Source organism: Heliangelus exortis, chromosome 1 (genome assembly GCF_036169615.1).
Source record: "Heliangelus exortis chromosome 1, bHelExo1.hap1, whole genome shotgun sequence".
Lineage (NCBI taxonomy): Eukaryota > Metazoa > Chordata > Aves > Apodiformes > Trochilidae > Heliangelus > Heliangelus exortis.
The window spans coordinates 140,500,594-140,517,599 of record NC_092422.1 but is presented as its reverse complement, the minus strand read 5'-3'; the positions used below and the strand labels follow the sequence as shown (position 1 = coordinate 140,517,599).

Sequence of the window (17,006 nt, the reverse complement as noted above, 5' to 3'; positions counted from 1 at the left end):
GATTTTTGCATTTGCCTTGCATACTTTTGACTCCTTGCATACTTTTGACTCCTGTGTATATGGGGTTTAGACAAACAGGGTATTTGCAATAATTTAAAGCCCTTACCTTTTACTTCCAGTTTGCAATCAACTTCTGCCTCTCCAAGGGCATTGACTGCTCGGCAGGTGTAAGTGCCTCCATCATAGGGACTGGGCTTGCGGATCTCCAAGGTGCAGACACCTTGGTTGCTGAACATTCGGAACCTTGGGTCATCCATGATGATGACTTTGTTTTTGAACCAGGTTATTTTGGGCTGTGGTAAAAAGAAAAGAGAGCCCACACGTGTAAACCTATGAACTTAAATGTTTTACCAGTTTTTGTGGTGTTCAGTTAATGTCGGGTAATTCAGAAATTACACAAAATAGGTAAGGTAGTGATGGGAAAGAAACTGTAATTCTTAACTGAAACATGAATATGGGCTGCAACATCCATCTGTTTTTAAGCATGACTTTTTCAGTGCAGCTTCTATCACATAATTGAAGTTATAAATACAAACATGTTATCAATATAAGAGGTGCTGTGTAATGACAGCAAACACCTGAGCAATAGCTTTTGACAGACAATTACTCTAAGACAATAAGAAAAGAATGCTTTTTTTTTCAATAATTTGCTGTCAGAAATTGTGAAGGTGATGAGTGAACAGCAAACATGTTCTCAAACACTTCTGAGCTCTCATTTTACTATGTACACTGTTCAGCTTCTCACAATAGCAAACAGATCAGAAGACACAGCTCAAAAGAAACAGGAAGATGCATTGTACAACATGGTCCCCAGGGAACTCCAGCAATGTGCATACTTGAAGCATGATTTGCTTGTATCGAATAATTATGGCTTTATTTTAGTAACAACCTCTACTGATATACTAACTGTACAGCTGTTGTCAGTGCTGGCCCCAGTATAACTCAGCCTTTTTCCTGAGGTTCTGCCCTTTCACTGAGTTATCTGTGGATTTAGCAACTATTATAATGCGTGTAACCTAGGTAAGTACGTCCTTTTTGGTATTCCATAGAGCCTACATCACTCTTCTTGTCTTCAGTCTGGCTTGTGAGCAAGACAAATAGTAAAAATGCTATTACAATTTTTATTGGCAAGATGAACTCTCTTGTGTTTTAACTGATACTCTTGTGAGCTAGGCTGTACCTTGGGGTTGCCACGAACACTGCAGTTCAAAGTAGAGTTGTAACCAGCTACAGCAAACGTGTTGACTAGAGGCTGGGTAAACATCGGCCTTTCAGTGAAGTCAAAATCGTCATAAACTGGGTATTTGTAGACTTTACCTATGAAATGAAAAGAAAAATTTTATTAAATGAGCATTGGCCTGTAGTTAGACACTAGTGCATCCTAAACAGCTACAAAGAGTGAGTTCTGATCTACACTGCTTTAGATACTTCCATGAGTCTAGTAATTGCACTTCTAGGGAAGGCTGGAAGTGAGTTTCAAATCTTGGACATGCTATAGTGTAGATGTCTGAGAGCTGCTTTGTTTCCTGAGGAGATGGTATAACACAGTGATGAATATTTATTTTGTGTCTTTACCTGCATTCCTTGCAAGTTGCAGAACAGGACAGATCCTGACAGATGTACTGTAGGATGCCTGCCTTGAGTAGCCTTCACAGAATCACTCTGTTCACACAGAATCACTCTGTTGCCAATTATTTATTACAGTTTGTTCTGATTACAATCTAGCTCTGTATCTGAAAATCTTTTTTTTTGTCTTGTTTTTCTGCTTCATACAGTGCCCAGAGAATACAGATACCTGAATGGATGTAGTTTCTGTATAAGGAAAAGTGGCAGTAAAATCTAATTTCTCACTTCATCCGGGCTCTGCAATGAAGATTACCATCAATAAATAATCTTCACCCACAAACTAAGCTGGTGTTTAAAACAGCTGGACAGACTGACATCTCTTTCTGAGCACAGGCATCATTAGAATCTCTGCTTCTCTGAAACCTGATCCAAGCTCTCATAATGACTTCAGTGCAGCTTAGGCCTGATACTTGCTCTTATGACAAGGGCAAGTAAGTAGTGATGAAAAGCAATGCTCATAGGTAATTTCTGTTCACAATCCCATTTCTAAAATGGGCTTAGTTTTCTTTCTACTCATGGAAGTGTGCCCTAGTACCCTGAACCTTCAGTTCCTCAACCTGTCTGTGTGCATTGTACATTCTTTCTTTTCAGACAAACTGAGGTGAACTGGCTTGATTTTCTTCCTATAAAGCACCTGTTTCTAGAATTTCCCTTCCACAGGAGGGGCAGTTAATTTTTGGGTTTTATTTGTAAGTTTACAGTACCATTTAAAACTGACAATCGATGAAATGTCAGGATTTTTGACTGCAGAATCAGAGTTTTTCTAGCTCCACCTGCAACAGATTTGAAGCAGGGTTTGCATGTGTCTGCCTGAAATGTATGGGAGCACATGCAGAGCTGATGGCAGCTCTCCATTGGGAGGCAGTGACCCACTGCTTCTGACAGAACAGCTTCTTTACTCCTCTCCCAGCTCTTGTCAACTTAAATCTGACAGTGGTGACAGGAGTTGGAGATCCAAGATGGTGGAAAATGTCCCACTCTTAATGCAGCAACTATGAATTATGTGGACAAAGAAGTCTTTATCATAGAATCACATAATGGTTTGGGTTGGAAGGGACCTTAAAGATCATCTGGTTCCAACCCCCCTTCATGGGCAGGGGGACACCTCCCACTAGACCAGGTTGCTCAGAGCTCTGTCCAGCTTGGCCTTGGACATTTCCAAGGAGAGGGCAGCCACAACTTTCTTGGGCAAACTGTTTCAGCATCTCATCACACTCACAGGAAAGAATTTTTCCCTAATGTCTAAATGTGGAATAATAATGTAGAATATCCTAGTTACAACTTGTATACCTGGCCTTCCAGGCTAGGAATACACCTGAATATTTTAAAGATAAGGTCTTCACCTCTAACCACCTTCCAGCCCATGAACACACCCCTTCCCTTTCAACAAGGAATGGATCATTATCTAACCATCCTTTGCAATCAAAGCACTCTCTTTGGTCATCGTTGCATCCTCACTGAGGCCACACATGTTTTCAGCAAAGACCCTGAAGTAGTACTCGTTCCCGATGATGAGCTCGTTGATGGTGGCACTGGTGCGGTGATAGTGCTCGATAACTGTGAACCATTCCTGAAGGACACAAACACAAAAGAGTCAGCTTCCCCTCAGCACCCTGCACCTACCAACCATTAGCTGTTTGGAAGAATCATATAGCTTGTCAGAGTAAGATTTTTCTTTTAAGGGAATTTTAATGGATACGAAAATAGCGGAACTGGCAATAATTAATTATCCTGTCTGAAATGAATGGTAATGAGAAAACCATAGAGTTCATTGCTGAGCAATGAAGGCCAAGTGGAAAGGGAACCCTAATGAGTTGTTGTACTCTGTTAGCTGTGAAGGTTTGTTTTAGGAAATCCAATATTACAAGGGTTCTATTGTGTGAGGCTCCTTCGTTCCTAGATCATGTTGCTGATACTGAGGGTACTGCTGCAGATAAAAAGAGTAGTAGCATGTAGTGCTCTGCAGAAACATACAGGAAGACAATGCACTAATCTACCCCCTGTCCCACAGGTTGAGTGTTCATAAAAAGAGTAATTTTAAGCAGGTGGTCCTATGATATCTAAAGGCTTGGATAGGGAGATGGGTTTTAGTGCTTTAACCTCGCAGCAGTAACAGGACATGTGATTTCTATCCCAGTACACACTATCTAAATAACAAACTGATATGAAAATTAAATATTATAAAATTATAAAATTGCAATTAATATAAAGCACATTATGACAACAGCAATATTTTTTGCTTTATTTACTCTGCCCTACATAGTTTTCTTGCTTTTCTAAAGATGAACTTGTGCTGGGTTCCCTGTGCCACAGTTTGCATTGATATCTGGTCATCCTTAAGAGCCAAAGCGCCTTGTGGGGAAATAGATTTCTGCAAAAGGCCAGCTGTGCCAGAATTGCAAAATTCAACACCACAGGGAACACTGTGACCTGAATGATCCATGACATACTGGACCATAGACACTGCTGTTATTGCTTTCTCCTTAGCACAGTAATTTAGAGACAGGGGAAATCATTGTTCTGTATTCTGTACAGAACAAATCATTGTTCTGTATTGCTCTGTATTCTCTTCAAAGTTTTCTCATCTAAGATTCCCTTAGATAAGGCAGTTCCCAAAATACTGTACTGGATTTCCAGTGTTTAAATTTTCAGTAAGTTTTAAATGTAAGAATCCTGCTACTATCTTTTAAAGAAATGTAAAATTCATGTTACTGTAATGAAAATAGCAAACATCTCTATATTGTACTTTTCATCTGTAAATGTCATAGCAGCTTCAAAGTTATATATGAACCATTTTGCCATGGGTAGTAAGGAATGGCAATGGCTTGCATAATGTGACACTACAGGTTTGAAAATGACAGCATTTCATTTTTATTCTTGTTACGAGCTATTGAATGAAGGATTAATATTCTTGGTTTTATTTTCTCTTCTGAGAGAAAGAAAAAAAAATTTATTTCCTTCAAATCCACCTGTCCTTTCCCTTTGAGTTGGCCTCTTTGGCATCACCTAAAAACATTTCCCTTTTTAGGCTTTAGATACAGTGAACAGGAAATTTTTATAATTTTTAAAGATGCCTTGAAGATTTTTTGAGCACTTATTTATCCACCTACATCAATTTAAGCATATAAAGCTTTGGATTTTTAAAAGGAACAAATTTAAAGACTTTTAAAAAAGGAAACTTTCAAACATCTCATTACTTACCATACTCTTCTTGTCTGCTTTTTGAATAGTGTACCCAGTAATGGCAGCATTGCCATCATCTTTTGGGGGCTTCCATGATAAATTCACGTTGTCTCCCCAGACGTCATCGATGGTTACAACCTCTGGTGGACCTGGGCGATCTGTAATGAAAACACAGCAGCTGGCTCTTCCCAATATTTGCTTTCTCTGGGTCTCTTTCCCACACTTGCACTTGGTTCTATTTCTCTCGTGTATTAAAAAACACACATGCTGACACCACTGCCAAAAGGAAGCTGAGGTTGCAAAATAAAACTTCCCAAAGTTAATACCTGTCAGAATTATGAAAAACTTAACCTGAGAATTTTGTGAGTAGGGTTTCTAATATCTACGTGCTCTTTAACTGCATAAAGATATGATATTTTGGAAAAGTTAAAACCAGTTGAATATGTGTTCCTAAAAGACAACATTGGACAATCATTACAGAGGCTGTAGGATCAATTTTGTCAGTTTTGTAAAGGAAGTTGATTGGGAAAAAAGAAAAGTATATGTCTTTCCATGTCTGTCCTTCTTACTTTCATGTACTTTCAATATTTAGAATTTCTTCCACAATACACTTGTGACAAAGTTGCTATGAATTTACTGCCATTGCTGGCTATGGATATCAGGTTTGCAGCCTGGTAGACAGGAACATGAAAAGCATAGCAGTGAAAAAAAGAGACTGATATGATCCAACAAGCACCTTCCGTTGTGCAGGAAGGTTTACTTAGAGACTACAAATCTATAGCCAAGTAATGGGATGTGCAGAGTTATCGCTGTCAAGAAAGATATTCTTTGGGATTCTTCTGATTTCCTATGAACTTGGAATGGCTGGAATCTGCTTCTGTGGCAAGCATTTATTTCCATTTTTCAAAACGTACCAACAATCTGAATATCTATCATAGCTTTGTCCTCAAAGTTCTCTACTTCCACTTTCATGTTATATTCTCCAGAGTGGCTCCTTTCTGCCTTTCGGATGAAGATGATTGTGTCATTGTCAGTGCTGCGGATATTGATTTCGTTCTTGTCAATCGGGGAACCATTTTTCTCCCATGATACTTTTGCCCTTGGTTTTCCCTGTAAGAAGGCAGGAAATAAGTTGCATATCATTTTGTGAAAGAAAAGGGTGGGAGAACAAAGGGGTTTGTTTCCCGTTTTTCCTAAACGGGAAATAAAAAATCAAAAACATCCTGAAACAAACAGTGAATTTTAATTTAAACCATGCAGCATTTGAGATTCAGTCATATTAATTCATTTAAAATGCAGCTTGTTTTCTATTTTTTTTTCCCAGGAGAATGAAAATGTTTACAAATTCTGGCTAAATTAGGTTACTTTCTGGCTAAATTTGATGAATAATTTTCATTTTTTTCTTAAAGAAAGAGTTTAAAAAAATAAACAGAATATGCAGAACAAAACATTTCACCCTCTGAAAGTGCCCACATTCTCTACTCTGTCAGTGAGTGAGGGAAGTGATGGACTGAACCCCTAGGGATCCCAAACTCCCTTCTTTCATTGCAAAAGCATTTGCAATAGTTGTTAGGTAGGATGGATTGACATCTTTTGTGTGCCATTTTTATGAGCGTAGAAGTGCCCAATTTAGGTATTTTAATCAGAGTGAATTCCATGGGATTTGCCATCCAGAGGCTAGCAATTTGCAGATGCTGTCTGCAAATAGTAATCCCACACATTTTTGAATGCCTTATCTTGAAAGCCTTATCTTGAAATCTATGGTTAGAGACCAACCATAGATTATTCCCTTAGTTTCCCAATATCAACGTATCTTGCAGTGTATTGCTGATCAACCTTTTATTAAGCTTTTAACAGCCTTGTAGAGGCTGGATTATGCCTACTCAGAATTGCCAGGTTGGAAGACATGAAATAAAAATGAGTTCTGGTATAATTCTTTGATTTAGAACAAGGACTCTTTAGGTAGAGAGGCAATTGCTGTTGCAAAAGGTATGGGAATGAAGGTTAACATGATGCTGTAGGAAAACTCATGCTATATCCTTGGAAAGAGTTGAAAGTGATGGATACCTCAACACTGGACACATCTAAGACTCAGCTTGGCAGGATGCTGGGCCATCTCATCTAAACTGTGTTGTACCTAGAAAGGTTTGACCAAGTGATCCTTGAGGTCCCTTCCAACCTGTCATTCTACAGTTCTTGGAAAGAGTTATACTATAGCTATGACTGCAATGACTTCATATGGCAGTACTCTAGGAGTCAGTGAAACTCTGCCTGCTCTTACTCTGAAACTCCTGCTCTTATTTATCTCAAGGTAAGAATGCTACAGTCTGACCCTTGATGTATCTACTACCAGTGTAACCATTTTGCACTGTACTTGTGATTATCTCACAGGTAATGTCTACTGTGAGTATTTATGTGTCCTTTGAAATGCAGGTGACAGATCAGTCTGTCTAAGCGAGCTACCCAATTTGTTAAGTAGCTCAACATAATTTATTTGAGATGTCAAAGCAAAAGCTTTGAAGCACCTCTGTACTTCTGTGTTATTCCAGTTCTTAAGTTAAATCACTGGCTGACAGAAGTTACACAGGAAGAATTTTAAAAGCATATATACAAGAAATAATAATAATTTCCTGTCAATGTGTTTAGTTCTTACCTGGAAAGGAATAACAAGATTCACAGTTTCTCCAACTCTTCGAGTATAAGTTTGCTTTAAGTGTCTTGGTAGACGTATCTTCGGTGGTTCTGAAAAAACCCAAAAGCTTGACATTTATTTTGTTTTCTAACTGAGGCAGCCCCGGTGAGCATTAGTATAAATAGGAGGCTCTGTGGTCTACGGTTGCCAGAAGTGAGTGAAGTTCCCAGACCAGTGAGTGAAGTGTCTTAAATTTCTTGGTCCCATGATGTTACATTTGGTACACCATCAGGTTTTGTAACACCAACTGTTATGATGGTAGGAACAAGTGGGAAACTCAGTGCAACTCAAAAAAAGGAAAATCAAGTTCTGCAGGAAAAAAAGTCTTGAAATGCTGAGCAATAAATGCTCAGAAATTAAAAAAATAAAATTAATTACCAATATTTTAAAAGATGGTTTAATTATTAATAGACACTGCACAATGGCTTTGTAAGGCCACATCATCAGTTTGCTACAAGAAGTAAGTGTTACCCTTAAGAAAACCAAACCAAGTATGGAAGCAGAGTGTATTTGTGGGTGAGCGTAGGCAGGAGGATCTTACCTATCACTTCCTTGACTAAAATAGCCTGTGGGTGGTACCTGGGCTCACTTTCACCAGCAGCATTCACAGCTTTTACTCTCACAAGGATTTTTGAGCCAGTTGGCAGGCCGGTGATAGTAAACTTCGTTTTGTCTGTCAGCTCTGGGTTAGCCACAATCCATTCATCAGCTAGTTTAGGGAAAAGAGGATGGAAGGACGAATAGAAAGAACAAAGGAATTATAAATATATTCACAGTAAGGATGAGGAAAATTACTAAACAGTAATAGATTAGTTATATTCTGATTATTTAGTCTTTTTATGTTTGGTTTTTGGGTTGTGGTTTTTTTTTTGTTGTTGTTTTTTTGTTTTCTAATTATGCTGTAATATTATATTGACTCACTTTAATCACACAGAGCAAAAATGTTCCAAACATTTAGGGGTTTCAGATGATTATATATTTATACTCAAAGATATACATGTTTTTAAAAAGTGTAAGATTTAATTTTCAGAGAGAAAACTCATTAGTCTTTAAATTCAACTGATAGAAAACAATAGGGACATAGAGTATATTTCCAAAAGCACTCATCATTGCTTTAACAGCTTCCTTGGAGAGAAATGGATTTTACAATTAATTTTAATATCACAATTAAACCAGTACTGAGTACACTTGAAACTACCACTGAGACCGCAGTGATGAGAGAAACACAGAATATTTACAAATTGCAATGAAATGCTATCTCTCCTGGTACGTTTAAAAAAGGAAGGCTGTATCAGAATTATTCCCCTAATGAAAGTATTCTTTAATTTTTTTCTCCTACCCCTAGGCAGTCGCATGTCATCCAGAGAGTGATGGAAACAGTACAGTCTTTCAGAAGAGCTTCAGCTACAAATGATACTTTATTTTCCACCCTGTCCTCTAAACAGATCACTTTAACACTTCTGGCACCTTGACTTTTGGAAGTCAGATTTATGCAGTAGCAAGTCAGTATCAATACTTTCCACAGCGTATAAAGATGGTATTATAAGATTGGCACAGAAAACAAGAGAACTATTATAAGCTAGAGAGCCCTGCAGATGTACATTTTCATAACTGTGAGTCTTACTTTTAGGAATTAAGTTCTCCATCAAGCTGTTGCTTTCACATTCTAGCAGAAGAGGATTGCAATTAATGATTGTTCCACAAAGACCTCCCCCTCCCTTTATACACAGGCTATACCAAATTCTTTAGACTGGTACCCCTAACATGCACCCTCAGAAATTTATTTTTCCTTTTATGAAATGAGATTTTCTTTCATTACAGAAGATTTATATCCTATGTTGAATACTGTACCTTCCACGTTAAAAGGTGGCTCCATCAGTTCCTCAGACTGATCTGTCGATATACTTTCTGAGAATCCATCTTTAAAATTAATCAGAGACACCTACTTTCACAAAGATGGAGCATTTTGACAGTGGTTAGAAATTCCTGTTAGTAAGTATACAAAGATAGATGCTAGGCTCTAAAGATTTAGAGGATCTGTATTTAGGGAGACTGCAGAGAGGAAAGAGATGGAAAGAAGGCTTCTAGATCAAAGAACAGTTATGCACAGTGTTCACAGGAAAGATAAAGAATATAGGAAGAGGAGGAGAAAAAGTTCTTTCTTTTTTTTCTTTGGGCCTGATCACAGCCGTGGAAAGAAGAAAGAAAAGAGACAAAGGGAACATGTGGAAGAGACAGAAATGAAACAGAACTGTGATGGGGAAAGTGTAGAAGGAGAAGAAAACACATCGTAGAAAAGAGAAGAAATTCAGAGAAGAATTCTGAGTAAGACAGACAGAAAAAGAAGTCTTGGAAAAAAGCTTGTAAAAACAGAAAGAGAACATATTTAACTAAAGGCAACATAGAAAGAAAGTTAAAGGTTGCCAAAACCATGGATGATTACAGATATGATGTAATCACTAAAACCTTGTTTCCTGGTCAAAGCCATGACTGCCCTGGATTGCTTGGAATCCTGGACTTTGCTGTTTTCAGGATAGTAAAAATGCTATTCTGCTGTCTGTGCGTGATTCTGGGTGGGTACACGGGGAAAGATCTCAGCCAACAGAGAGTCTCCAAAGTGCTTATTTACTGGTGATGAAAACAGATCATCTGCAGTTACAGTGGTCCTTTCAAAGCAGATAAAGATAGTGTCCTGCGAAAAACTAGGGCCAAGCTCATCAGACTACTCTTGAAATGTCGAACAAGAACCAGTCATTAGCAAATATTACTAGGAAATGGCTTCTTCAGTGTCAACGTCATTAAGTCTGTTCCGTATCCCCACAGCAAGAAGTTCAAGTTGGATGTTGTAAACTATCCCTGGGGGGTTCCATAACCACATTATTCACACCCCCATGCAATGCCAGGTCCAGATACTCATGATGAAATTCCAGCTCAATAATATACACAGCGAGCTGCCAAAGGTGCTACCATAGTTAAAGAAGTCCAGGAGTCCACGGTGTTGATCAGCTTATGAGGTTCAGAGTAAAGGCTATTACCAAGCTTCACAAAGCCAAATCAATGCTCATGTACATGATTCTTCTAAATTATAATTATGTATGGGTTTTTTGGTATTCCTGTTTTCACACTGTGATTTCACTTAATTGATTGCTGTGAAAAGAAAGTCTCAAAAATTCCCTCTTTATAACTACTTCAGTGGAAACAGTGAAAGAATGGAGAAGGTGAAGACAAATGAGAATACAAACAGGTAACTTAAAGAAAAGAGTAGAATGAATATAGACAGTCATAAAAAGGACCTTGAAATTTAAAAGAGTTATTAAAAAGTATGGAAGATATTAGTTTGCGTCAAAACAGGCACTGAAAGTACTGAGAAAAGGAGGAACTGAGATATAGCAAGAAAGAAAAAGAGGACTGAACATAAAGAAAAGAATGTATATTCTAGTAACACAATTACTTAATTTTTATTTTCTACTAAGCTTGCTTCTTCCTAATAATTTTCATAACATATATACATAAAGAATTTCAATTGTGTATATATAGATGTATATGCATATATATAAGGCATATATATAGATATACATAAACACTCAGAAAGCTATGTAAAATACATTGCACCCATTGTATTTTAACTGAGGTGGGTAACTATAAAATGACAGTTGTCTGCCATTTTGTATCTTCATATGTTTTAAACCTATCTGGGAAAAAAAAAGAAAGGTAAAAAAATCCGTTCCATTAAACAAGTATTCAATGATCTTCTGTCTTATAGTCTTTATAAGATAGATTTGGAAGATTCTTCTGAACACCACACACCAAAGATCCTGAAATCCTCACATTGACAGTCAGACCCCTTTATATCCCCATATATCTAGCCTATCCAATGGAAACAAGTAGAAATGCTTTATTTTGAAATGCTTTATTTTGATGTAAGACTGCATGCTTACTCGTTCTGAGCTGTTACCTCAGTTCCCTCCCAATATACAAGGAAAACCCTTCCTACCATTCCAGCTGTGTCTGCCTCCAGGTAATCTTCTCCAGACCTCTGAGCTTCTTGCAGTCTGTTCCTGCTCCTTACAGGCATTCAGCTCAGCACTATGGGATGCTGAGTGCTCCTGGGAAAAGCCAGGGGTTCTTCTGCACTCCCTCTCTCTCACTTGCCTGAGTGAGAGCTGAGAGCATTCTCTCTGATCCTCTGGCATCTGACTGCTTTTGTGACCTACTGTTTTGTAGGTCCTGGTTTTGACCTCCTGGACTGTCTGAATGCGAAATGTGTGACAGCATGAATGATAAGTTCTGTCCTCTACCTCTCGTCTCCAGGCTGTGGGCTGCATTCATGAAAAGCTTCCACTGAAATAAATGCCTTCATGAAAAGAAGGTGTCCAACTCATAGCTTGATTTACAGTGCAGTTAAGAGAAGCAGCTAGCAGAGCTGAAGATAACTGCTTTCCATTCATCTAAATACACAACACTGCTGAAGTCCTGCTGATCAGCTTTTGCCCACAGAGGCTGAGTATTGTACATACCACTCCAGGCTATTTGATACTTACCCAGGAGTTCATGGATTTTACTGTTTGGAAAGACACTTCATTTGATGCCAAATCAGAAAAAAAATCTGCTGAAAAATATGTAGTTTCTGCTTCTTGATCACTGAAGACTCTTAGTTGTAAAATGTACATTATATTTCCTTGTTCTGTGTTATTTTACTCTTATAAGTTTATTCAGTATCATACATCTTTATGTTTCTTCTTCAGTTCTGCATAGATTTATGTCTTAGATGGACATAGTTAACGATTCTGTATGCAACTACACCAAAACAGTGTAGCTATTCCATATCCAGACATGAACTTCGCATGCCTAGATAACTGCAGGCAGCTATTGGAGAGGCTGTCCTCAGTATTGGGAAGTGGCACCTGAAGTAGTCTATGTGTAATATGTCAAGGTAGGGATTGCCACACCTGAGGACCTACTGTCCCTAAAACCAAGCCAGCCTGCATGTATTTTGGACCACGTTTACAGCCATTCATTATTTCCATCCACTCTTTACTGAATCAACTCATTTAGCTCAAAAAAACAAAGGATAGAGATTAGCACATTACTTGGTACTCTACAACAGATTATGGCTTTTGATTTGGATTTCAGATCAAATTGAAGATGGATTGAGCTACAATCAATGGGTGGGACACACACCAAAGGGAGCCTGAACAAAACCCTGCTGCTGGAGGTTTTTTGACTGACCAGTGTCGGCCTTACAGTGAGAGCACCTGATACCTGTAGAGAAAAAATGGAGAAAGTCTTACCTACTCACTACAAGTAACATACCCCAGTCGTCGTCACTTACTTCCTTCAAAGCAGTATTCTACAACATATCCATCTAACCCTGCTGCTCCAATGTGGTCTGGTGGCCTCCATTTCATTGTCACTGAATTATCAGTTGCTTCATCCAGTGCCAGCATGGTTGGTGGACTGGTCACAGCTGAAGCAAGCAGGCAACAAAGAGAAGGCAGAAGACTGTGTTAAAAGTTTACCTCTATGGTGTGTATTCCTCTAATTTAGCATCACAGGTGGCAGGTTAAATCCTGCATACCAGTTATTTCCAAACATCCCTTTCTTTCCCAACTAGCAACAAACTAGAAAGCCCCAAACAGTCCCAAATCTGCTCACAGCCTAACCCGGAGTTAAACTTCTCCTGCTGAGAAGTGAGAAGGACAAAGAGAGGAAGAAGGCAAAGCAGAGAAGCTGTGAGTAGAGTATTCCACAACATCAGGTATTTTCTGGCAAGAGGAGAGCAGGCAGTAGCAAAACAGCCACCTTCTTGCTCCTATGCATCACGGGGCTGCCACTGAGCAGGGTGGGAACTTTTGCTGGCCTACAGAACAAGGAACCTTTCGTTTACCAGGCTATCACAATAGCTTGAAAAAATCTGTTTATAGGAGGAAGTAATTGAATTAGCCTGATGACAAGGCCCTCTAGCTCTTACATTAATATGAAGCAGTAAGAGGACACGTAGAATAATGTAAAATATGACCTAGGACATTGAAAATATTAAATCTCTTTCTGCAAAAAGCAACTGAGACTATAGTCTCAGAATCTTTATCAATTCTTTAAGCTGCTAATAGTTTGAATCTGTTGACTCAGATGGTACCTATGATATATAAAACCTAATTCTAGTCCTTAAAACATATTGACCATAGACTATGAGGCTTGCCTTTAGCATGTCACTGTTTTACTGTAATGCACCATTTTTCTGTCTTTATATCTTGGTTTCTTGTTTGTAAAGGACTATTAATTAGGTGATTGGAATAATGTATCAAGACTAACATTCTAAATATATACCCATTTCTATGCTCTTGTTTACTTACCTAAGGGAACAAAAGGCTTTGAAGGCATACTTGGCTTGGAAATGCCAATTGCATTCACAGCAAATACACGGACCTCATAATCAACACCTTCAATCATCTTCTTGGGCTCAAAAGTAGTTTCTTTACACAGTTCAAAATTCAACCTCATCCACCTGGAGCTTTGTTTCTTTTTTCTTTCAATGAAATATCCTATTCACAAAACAAAATTTTATTATAGTAAGTAGCAGCACAAAGCTCAATAATGAGGGGTCTTTTCTTTGACTGGCCAGTAGTGTTTTTCTTGGATACTCAATATCTATTTCTAGCCACAGAGAAGGTGCTTATTTATTTATTTATTTATTTTCCCCCTTACAACACCACTGTACCTATATCAGAGTGAAAAGGGCCTGATTCTGCTGGGCTCTGGGTGACTCGTACTTTCCTCTTGGCTCAGAGTATTAGAAAATATTCCAGTTTACTCAATAAACTGGTCTGACATGCCTACTAACATCTGAATACTGTAACTCTTCAAAGTTTGATATTATAAAAGGTTGTCTTTCAAGTTGGGGGATAGAAAATGTGGCAACATACAATGTGACAGTTTCAAAAGTATTAGAAAACCAGTTACCCAGTAAAATCTAAGACTGGGCATTCTTGCAGCTGGGAACTCAGAGTATCTCCAGGACCTGAGAGAGAGAGGTAAACTCTGATCCTATGGTGTCCATTATTTAGACTTTTTTGCTTTTGAATATATTGCAGCATTTAAAAAAAAAAAAGTATGTACCTAAGATGGGTGATCCACCATCATTTGCTGGAGGTTCCCAGGTCATAACACACCAGTCTTCACCTACCTCAGTCACATTCGGTGCCTGAGGAGGATCAGGGATATCTGTTGTAAGCAAAGTAATTATTACTTTAAAAAAAAATAATAATTTTTTTGCATTGTTTGAAATAAAAAATGTCAGATAACAAACAAATCTGAATAGTTTTTGAAGTGCAACAGGAGTTCCTCCTGAGGGGGGAGAGAGAGGGAGAGAAAGAGAGAGAGAGGGAGGGAGAGAGAGGGAAAGAGAGAGAGGGAGAGAGAGGGAGAGAAAGAGAGAGAGAGAGAGGGTTTTTGTGGATCTTGGCACATGGTTAGGAAGGAGTAAGTGCCAAGTTCTTCAGCACAGCCAAGGCACTTGGGAGGCACTTCAGGGCATGTGGCAAAATAGGGCACACAGTCATATGCACAAGTTTGGCTCCAGCAGTGGGGTGATCATTAACTCCTACTTAAAACCCATGGTAAACTCCAGTATCCTTCAGTAACACTGGGCCTTAATATCCTTAATTCCATATCTGAAAATGGGGAGAAACAAGGAAATGGAACTTTTCTGGGAATCTACAGTACTTTGGTAGCTAGAAATCAACTACTTGCAGAGAGGGGGAGAAGAATTTGTCACTTCTTGAGATACAGAAAAGTAGGGCTCTTCAAGGAGAATTTATTGATAAAGTCTGTGATAAAACACATGGTTCACATGCACTGTTCCACAGGACTTACCAACCACTTTAATGTTGATTAGAGCAGTGTCCTCTCCAGCCTCGTTCTTTAATGTTATTCTGAAAGGACCTGAATCTTCCCTCTCAGCTGTATCAATGACCAGACAGCTGCTGTCTGAATATGTTTCTGCCCTTATTCTTCCACTGTCTGTGATCATCTAGGAATTAAAGTAATTAAAGAGGAAAAAGTCATATTTTCGGGATATGAGAGTCAAAATGCTCAAAAATCAGAATCCAAATGCAGTACAGGACACTGCAGCAAAAATACTAAAACAATTGTAAGAAAAAACACGCTAAAGCTCAGAATTTCAGTCAGCTGATGATGACAAAAAATGGTGAAATATCTGAGAAACAAATAAATTAACTTTAAAATATGGTAATTTTTTAGTACTCAGTTCAGCCATTGCATCTCAAAGGAAGAGACACTAGGCTTACTTGTTCTGTGAACAAAACCATGCTTTTATCAACACAATCAGTCATTAATTTGATGAAAAAGAGAATTTGATTCTCCCATAAGTTAAATTGAAATGTAATTATTCAATTTAAAGGTCAGAGTGATTGTAGTGGTCCATAGTGTTTCCTTGCATATTTAAAATGCTGCCACATATTTTGGAGTGAGAGCTCTCAAAGAATAATTCCCTACTTGGAATTACACAATGGTGATACTATAATTAATATTTGAAAAACAGTAGTCAGAGATCTGATCAGATAGGTCTGACAAATCCAATAACAATAACATGTTCCAGCTTTCACATACCACAACGAAAATTTAAATGTGAAAAATGAAAAGTGGCCTTTTGGTGTTACACAGCCAGGGACTGATCTGTGAAAAGCTTTTCATTAAGACACCAGATTCAAGACACCGATTGCCCACTCTGTTCTTTCTTTTGGGTCACTCTGGGTTTCTTTTCTTGTCACTCCATGAAAATATATCATTCTTTTTTCAGAACCAGACCATACCTTAGCTTACTGTCAAAATCTGGCAGCTATTCTGGACAGTAAGTACAAAAGTAGTAATTTTCAAGATTTTCATAATTTGTCTTCCGCATCAGATGTTCCTCTCCTTTCCAATTCATTTACAGTAAAACCTTATCTTTGTTAATTTTAGCCATTCCTCAAAAAGATCCAAAAGACACTAAATAATATTTCTCAATTTTAGCCTTCATTTTTGAGCAAGAAGTGGTTTTTAGATAAAATGCATCTCTTTCTTATTTAGTGTCACTAAAATCAATTTCTTCGTAAGGCCAAAAGCTATTTTTTGAAGGAAAAGCTCCTTTTTTAAGCTCAAGAAATGTGTTCATTGACACTGTACCTTGTCCCCTCTACTCCACATGACTTTCGGAGTTGGCTCTCCAGTGATGGGGATCTCAAGTCGTAGTTTGCTGCCTGCCACGACTGTCACAGTGTTATTTTCCCCAAGACCATCCAGGTGAAGTTTAGGAGGATCTGAAAAAGGAGGGATTGTCCAAATTTACCATGAGGTTGCCACTCTGAGAGCTCAGTGACCAGGCATAGGTCTGCAATATTGAGAGTCATGCTCTATGTTTCATGTTTTCCTGGTATTTTCAGTCAACTGATTTTTTTCAGTAAAAAATTTTGTGAAGACAATTGCTTCTTAATAAAATAATGATTTT

At 38.2% G+C, this 17,006-nt stretch overlaps 1 protein-coding gene across 12 annotated transcripts in view; it reads right to left on the bottom strand.

The window, feature by feature from the left end:
• MYBPC1 (myosin binding protein C1) overlaps positions 1-17,006 on the bottom strand; it is a 78,362-nt gene that overhangs the window by 9,338 nt on the left and 52,018 nt on the right. For 9 of the 12 annotated variants that reach the window (XM_071728131.1, XM_071728027.1, XM_071728036.1 and 6 more), the window contains 13 exons: positions 16,685-16,818; positions 15,374-15,530; positions 14,618-14,722; positions 13,855-14,043; positions 12,834-12,968; positions 9,353-9,421; positions 8,043-8,210; positions 7,463-7,551; positions 5,724-5,919; positions 4,828-4,967; positions 3,037-3,196; positions 1,181-1,317; positions 107-293 (listed from right to left, as the gene is read on the bottom strand). In XM_071728131.1, coding sequence (XP_071584232.1) covers positions 107-293; positions 1,181-1,317; positions 3,037-3,196; positions 4,828-4,967; positions 5,724-5,919; positions 7,463-7,551; positions 8,043-8,210; positions 9,353-9,421; positions 12,834-12,968; positions 13,855-14,043; positions 14,618-14,722; positions 15,374-15,530; positions 16,685-16,818 — 1,866 coding nt within the window. The remainder of the gene's footprint in view (positions 1-106; positions 294-1,180; positions 1,318-3,036; positions 3,197-4,827; positions 4,968-5,723; positions 5,920-7,462; positions 7,552-8,042; positions 8,211-9,352; positions 9,422-12,833; positions 12,969-13,854; positions 14,044-14,617; positions 14,723-15,373; positions 15,531-16,684; positions 16,819-17,006) is intronic. The other 3 variants (XM_071728093.1, XM_071728072.1, XM_071728121.1) reach the window with 1 other exon arrangement.